This window comes from Leucopleurus acutus, assembly GCF_964270905.1.
Source record: "Leucopleurus acutus genome assembly, chromosome: 2".
In the NCBI taxonomy this organism is placed as follows: domain Eukaryota; kingdom Metazoa; phylum Chordata; class Mammalia; order Artiodactyla; family Delphinidae; genus Leucopleurus; species Leucopleurus acutus.
In genome coordinates, this window is record NC_139143.1 from 82,479,054 (window position 1) to 82,486,052 (window position 6,999).

Below are 6,999 nucleotides of genomic sequence, written 5' to 3' on the forward strand. Positions count from 1 at the left end.
TGGACTTATTATGATTTTAGGCAACCTCTCTGCTAATGGGTGGAGTTGTGTTCCTGTCTTGCCAGTTGTTTGGCATAGGATGTGCAGCACTGTATCTTGCTGGTCGTTGAGTGAAGCCGGGTGCTGGTGTTGAGATGGAGATCTCTGGGAGATTTTCACCATTTGATATTATATGGACCTGGGAGGTCTCTTGTTGACCAGTGTCCTGAAGTTGGCTCTCCCACCTCAGAGGCACAACACTGACTCCTGGCTGAAGCACCAAGAGCCTTTCATCCACACGGCTTCAAATAAAAGGGAGAAAAAGTAGAGAGAAAGAATTGGTAGAAGTAGGAAGAAAGAAAGAAAGAAGGAAAGAAAGAAAGGAAGGGAGCAAGGAAGGAAGGAAGGAAAGAAGGAAGAAAGAAAGAAAGAAAGAAGAAAAGAAGGAAAGAAGGAAAGAAAGAAAGAAAGGTGGGAGGGAGGGAGGGAAGGATGGTGGGAGGAAGGAAGGAAGGAAGGAGGGAAGGAAGGAAAAAAGAAAGAAGGTAAAGTATAAATAAAGTAAAATATAATAAAGTTATTAAATTAAAAAATAATTATTCAGAAAAAAACAAAACAAAACAAAACAAAAAACGGATGGATAGAACCTTAGGACAAATGGTGGAAGCAAAGCTATACAGACAACATCTCATACAGAAGCATACACATACACACTCACAGAAAGAGGACAAGGGGAAAAAATCATAAATCTTGCTCTCAAATTCCACTTCCTCAATTTGGGATGATTTGTCGTCTAAAGGAGGGAAGGAAAGAAAGAAAGAAAGAAAGAAAGAAAGAAAGAAAGAAAGAAAGAAAGAAAGAAAGAAAGAAAGAAAGAAAGATAGAAAGAAAGAAAGAAAGAAAGAAGATAAAGTAAATAAAATAAAGTTATTAAAATAAAAAATAATTATTAAGAAAAAAAATTAAAAAAAAACAGACTGATAGAACCCTAGGACAAATGGTGGAAGCAAAGCTATACAGACAAAATCTCACACAGAAGCATACACATACACACTCACAAAAAGAGGAAAAGGGGAAAAAAATCATAAATCTTGCTCTCAAAGTCCACCTCCTCAATTTGGGATGATTCGTTGTCTATTCATGTATTCCACAGATGCAGGGTACATCAAGTTGATTGTGGAGCTTTAATCCTCTGCTTCTGAGGCTGCTGGGAGAGATTTCCCTTTCTCTTCTTTGTTCTCACAGCTCCCAGGGGCTCAGCTTTGGATTTGGCCCCACCTCTGCGTGTAGGTCGCCAGAGGGCGTGTGTTTTTTGCTCAGACAGGACGGGGTTAAAGGAGCCGCTGATTCGGGGGCTCTGGCTCACTCAGGCCAGGGGGAAGGGAGGGGCATGGAGTGCAGGGCGAGCCTGCAGCGGCAGAGGCCAGTGTGATGTTGCACCAGCCTGAGGCTCGCCGTGTGTTCTCCCAGGGAAGTTGTCCCTGGATCCCGGGAACGTGGCAGTGGCGGGCTGCACAAGCTCCCCGGAAGGGAGGTGTGGATAGTGACCTGTGCACGCACACAGTTTTCTTGGTGGCGGCAGCAGCAGCCTTAGCGTCTCCTGCCCGTCTCTGGGGTCCGCACTTTTAGCCGTGGCTCACGCCCATCTCTGGAGCTCCTTTAAGCAGCGCTCTTAATCCCCTCTCCTCACGCACCAGGAAACAAAGAGGGAAGAAAAAGTCTCTTGTCTCTTCGGCAGCTCCAGACCTTTTCCCGGACTCCCTCCCGGCTAGCCGTTGTGCACTATCCCCTTCAGGCTGTGTTCACGCCCCCAAGCCCAGTCCTCTCTCTGCGCTGGTTGGAGCATTTAATCCATTTACATTTAAGGTAATTATTGATATGTATATTCCTAATACCATTTTCTTAATTGTTTTGTCATTGTAGGTCTTTTCTTTCTCTTGTTTTGCCTGCCTAGAGAAGTTTCTTTATTGTTTGTTGTAAACCTCGTTTGGTGGTCATGAATTCTCTTAGCTTTGCTTGTCGGTAAAGCTTTTAATTTCTCTGTTGAATCGGGATGAGATCTTTGCTGGGTAGAGTAATCTTGGTTGTAGGTTTTTCTCTTTCATCACTTTAAATATGTCCTGCCCCTCCCTTCTGGCTTTCAGAGTTTCTGCTGAAAGATCAGCTGTTAATCTTATGGGGATTCCCTTGTATGTTATTTGTTGCGTTTTCCTTGCTGCTTTTAATATTTTTTCTTTGTATTTAATTTTTAATAGTTTGGTAAATATGTGTCTTGGTTTGTTTCTCCTTGGGGTTATGCAGTATGTGACTCTGCACTTCTTGGACTTGATTGACAATTTCCTTTTCCATATTAGGGAAGTTTTCAACTATAATCTGTTTAATATTTTTCAGACCCTTTCTTTTTCTCTTCTTCTTCTGGGACCCCTATAGTTCGAATATTGGTGTGTTTAATGTTGTCCCAGAGGTCTCTAAGAATGTCCTCCATTCTTTTTTCTTTATTCTGCTCTGTGCTAGTTATTTCCACTATTATATTTTCCAGGTTAGTTATCCACTCTTCTGCCTCAGTATTCTGCTATTGATTCCTTCCTGAGAATTTTTAATTTCATTTATTGTGTTGTTCTTCTTTGTTTTTTTGCTCTCCAGTTCTTCTAGGTCCTTGTTAAACATTTCTTGTATTTTCTCTATTCTGTTTCCAAGATTTTGGATCATCTTTGCTATTATTACTCTGAATTCTTTTTCAGGTAGACTGCCCATTTCTTCTTCATTTGTTTGTTCTGGTGCGTTTGACCTTGCTCCTTCATGTGCTGTGTGTTTCTCTGTATTCTCATTTTGCATAACTTACTGTGTTTCGGGTCTCCTTTTTGCAGGCTTCAGGTTCTTCGTTCCTATTGTTTTTCGTGTTTTCCTGCAGTGGCTAAGGTTGGCTCAGTGGGTTGTGTAGGCTTCCTGGTGGAGGGGACTGGTGCCTCTGTTCAGATGGATGAGGCTGTTGTCCTTCTGGTGGGCAGTGCCACGTCTGGTGGTGTGTTTTATGATGTCTGTGAACTTATTATTATTTTAGGAAGCCTCTCTGCTAATGGGTGGGGCTGTGTTCCTGTCTTGCTAGTTGTTTTGCCTGGCGTGTCCATCACTGGAGCTTGCTGGTTGTTGTGTGGAGGTGGGTCTTAGTGTTGAGATGGAGATATCTGGGAGAGCTCTCGCCGATTGATATTATGAGGGGCCGGGGGGGTCTCTGGTGGACCAACGTCCTGAAGTCGACTCTCCCACCTCAGAGGCTCAGGCGTGACACGCAGCCAGAGCACCAAGACCCTGTCAGCCACACAGCTTTTTGATATGGATTCATTGGCCAAGGCACAAGGGCACCTTCTGAAGTGATTGTTATTTTTCGTATCCTGATTGAGGTTTAAGATCTGTCCATTTCAGAATAAGTAAATTATATTTCAATTAAAAGAAACTCAGCCGTGAAGATTTATGATCCTTTTCAGTCTCTTTCACAATCCAATCTTAAGGAAGCACATAAAATATTACCTGCGAATGAGTGAACAGGATGCAGTTCTGGATGTTTCAAGTTCTAAATCACAGAACAGCAGGTAAGGAAGCAGGTTGGTAGAATCACTCCCACTTATAACATGACCTGACCTCTTTCATTACCTTTGTGACAGCAAAGAATACTAAACCTACTTCTGCTTGGATGTTGTGAGCTGTGATGATAGCCTGCGTTTTTGGAAAGAACCAATCAGGTTTCTTTCCTGAAATAACAGGAATACCTCATACCCAAGCCATCAACAATGTGGGTCCACTTGGCCAAGGACCTTACCACATGGAGAGGTCTAAGAGGTGAGGATACCCATCCTGAAGAGGAGTGGAGACTGGTGGGGATGAGAAAGATTGAAACAGTGGCAGTGAATCCATGCTCTCAGACCCTGAAGTCCTCGTTCTTATAGTTCTTTTTCAATTCTACATGCCCCCTCTTCATCCTAATATCCTTCCCAGCAATATGAACTGATAACTTGTGAATTAATCCACTTTGATGTGTACTCCCTGTAGCTACTTGTACACTAACATATCAGCTGTGAAAACTTTTCTGGTTCATTCCTAGTTGAGGTCCTCCCAGATTTATCCTTTTCTATTTTTTTGTACTTAATTATTTCTTTGGAAATTGTATATAGATTCACAGAAAGTTGCAAAAATAGAGATCCCATGTCCCCTTCACTGGAATTCTCTCAAGGGTGACATGGTGACATGTTGCATAACTATACTCCAGGATCAAAGTCAGCCAACTGACATTGGTGTAATCCACAAACTCCTCTTTTATTTCTTATTTTTTAGAAGAATGTTTAGCTGTGCTTACTGGTATGAGTTAGAACCTGATTATTGCACTCAGGAGATTTACAGCCTGATGAGGAAGTGAAGCACAAGGCAGTCAAGTTCAGGTGTGTTGTGTCACACCTGGGCAGGTACAGCGTGCTCCCCTCACTGTGTCCCAGCAAACCAGGCACTTGGCATTTGTTAACTCCTTAAGCCACACAACCACCAGGTAACACCAATACTATTAGTATCCTCATTCCTTTTACAGAGAGAAGGAAACTAGGGCTCAGGGAAGGTAACCAACTGGCTTAAGGTCACAAAATTTGGGGGAGCAGAGCTAGAGTTTAAACCCATGAAGCCTATTTTCAGAGTGTTCTGCCCAAGCATTATGCAATGGGACTAATAGCCAAGGGTAGAATTCTTTCCGAGTCTTTGTGGAACTTTCCCCAGCGTCATTCCTGTTTCCCCTCACACACTCTTCCCCCCTTGTGCTCATTGGGTTCCCGGGGTTAGCCACTTCAATAGCCATGTTTATTGCTCTCTCAGGCTGTGCTCTAGCAGGAATGCATTCCCTGGGTGCACCTCTCAGAAGATGCCACGTCCCTCTATGCAGCAGGTGGGGTTAGAGACCTGGCCATCTTCCAAGGTTGTTGAGTGTGGAGGGCCAGGGTCCTAGCCTCACACTCAGGGGGTTGCTTCTTGGTGGTATAATGCTGGAAAACAAGAAACAAACCAAAAACTACCAAGAAACCAGGAGAAGAAAGTCCTGCACAGCAGAGGAACGCATTTACTTGTCAGTTCATGGCTTCAGCTCTCAGCCCCATAGTGGTGAATATGGTGGAGATGGTGGATGTAGTGGGCTGGGTAGTGCCCTTGGTGCCTCACTCTGGGGGTGGGCAGGGCTGTGGGCATTTAGGAAGACAGGAACATGTCTTGGGAGGACAGGGAGCTGGGCAGGGGCATGGTGGAGGGCAGAGTGGGGGGCATGGGGGACATGGGACACTTTGGTGGTGCTGGGCACTTTTCCTGTGGGCACTTTTCAGAGCACCGTTGCAGCAGCTTCTTTAAACAGCTGGGCTGGCATTTAGTCTCACACCTTTGTTCACACCTGGGATCACATTGCTTGGGCTCATTCTTGGGTTCACTAGGTTTGTTTTTATCATCACTCGACATTCCTTCTTGATTTTCTGAAACCTGCAAAGAAATACGTGACAGGTTATGTGTGAGAGACCACATTGCAAGGTGGGAGAGGACCAGTACAGCCTTCTCACACACACCTCCTGCCCTGCCCATTCTTGTTCTTAAGAAAGCCTTTCCTGGGATGTGTTCAGGCTCTAGAATAAATTCTCATCTAAGGCCTGTCCTCTTGTCCTTGCAGTGCATTGGTGACAACATTTCTTGATCTCTCCACCATTGCTATGATTTCTTTTCACTTATTCTTGTCTCCATTCCATAGCCCCTAGCAGGAGCTCTTAACCTTAGGGTCCTTGGACTGCCCCCCACAACCCAACCATATTTAACCATATATTTATTAATATAATTGGTATCTTCTGTAACCCCATGCATTTTATTTCATTCATTTTAAAACATTATTCTGAAGAGTCCTTAAGCTTGATCAGACTTCTAAATGCATCCATGGCACGACAACAGTTTTAAAGAACTCCTGTAAGGGCACCTCCCTATCCCTCTGGAGATGGAATGGGAGGATATGTTAGTGGGCTTGGGGACCTATGACACTTCTTCCAATTCTATGTCTTGCCTAAGCCCTCAAAACCTTGAGAACTGCTTTTGTCACTTGAGGACTGAGCATGGAAAAGAGTTGAATTCCTACCACGGCTGGGCTCCCATGGACCACTCTAGGAACTCCTCCCCCTGGTGATTAGGGTAAGGAAAGAAGTTAAGAGAAGAGGAGATAAACTGGGAAATTCTAGTTTCTCTGAAAATATGAATGTTGGAGCCACAAACTATGATTTTAGGGAGTAAATCCTTTTCCCCTCTGTTGAGTTTTGCCCTGAGCTAGGTCTTCCTCTATAGACTGTTTGACTTCTGGATATGGACAGGACTTTTCAGTCTCTGACAATACTTGCAAGTTGGATCTAATTGGCACATCTTTGATTTCCTTTAACAATATAAAAATAAAAATTTTAAATCTAATTTTGTTTTAAAGTCAGTATGGCTCTCTGGAGAGACAGATCATTACATTGAACTCCAAAATGGTTAAGAATTACTCTTTCAAATGAGGTGTAGCTAGATCCTGCTACTGAAAATGAGAGGAAACTTTCACCCAAATATAGCCATCATTTCAACCCTGCTCAATGCCTGGGGTGCTGTGGGTCATCCCCCAGAAAGAAGAGGTAAAAGAGGGGGCATTTCCAGTTGTCCACATGCAACTCACCCCTTTGTGTTGGTATTGAACTTGACAAGTAGTTGAGTGAGGTGGATGTTATTTATGGCTGTGCCCGGGAAGGTGGATTTTCCCCTCTGGTTCTTCTGCCCAGCTCTGAGGAAGACAGAGTGGGGGAAAGGGGGAGCCCCACTTGTGACCTCATCACTGCATCATCAAATCGCAATTATTGTGTGACTCCAGAGCTTCCAGCTCAACTCAAGCCCTTGAACAGAAGAATAGGCTATGATTAATACCTCCTTTGCTGTCCTGTCCCCTCCCAGGTCCCTCAAAATTCATGCTGGTGAAATCAGGCTACCATGAAGGGA

At 43.9% G+C, this 6,999-nt stretch overlaps 1 protein-coding gene across 1 annotated transcript; it reads right to left on the reverse strand.

The window, feature by feature from the left end:
* Positions 1 to 5,168: 5,168 nt before the first annotated feature.
* LELP1 (late cornified envelope like proline rich 1) lies at positions 5,169 to 5,460 on the reverse strand (the record flags this gene model as incomplete). Its single annotated transcript, XM_082832496.1, is given in 2 exon segments — positions 5,169 to 5,286; positions 5,288 to 5,460. Coding segments are annotated over 2 exon segments (291 nt in total).
* Between the last annotated feature and the right edge of the window lie 1,539 nt (positions 5,461 to 6,999).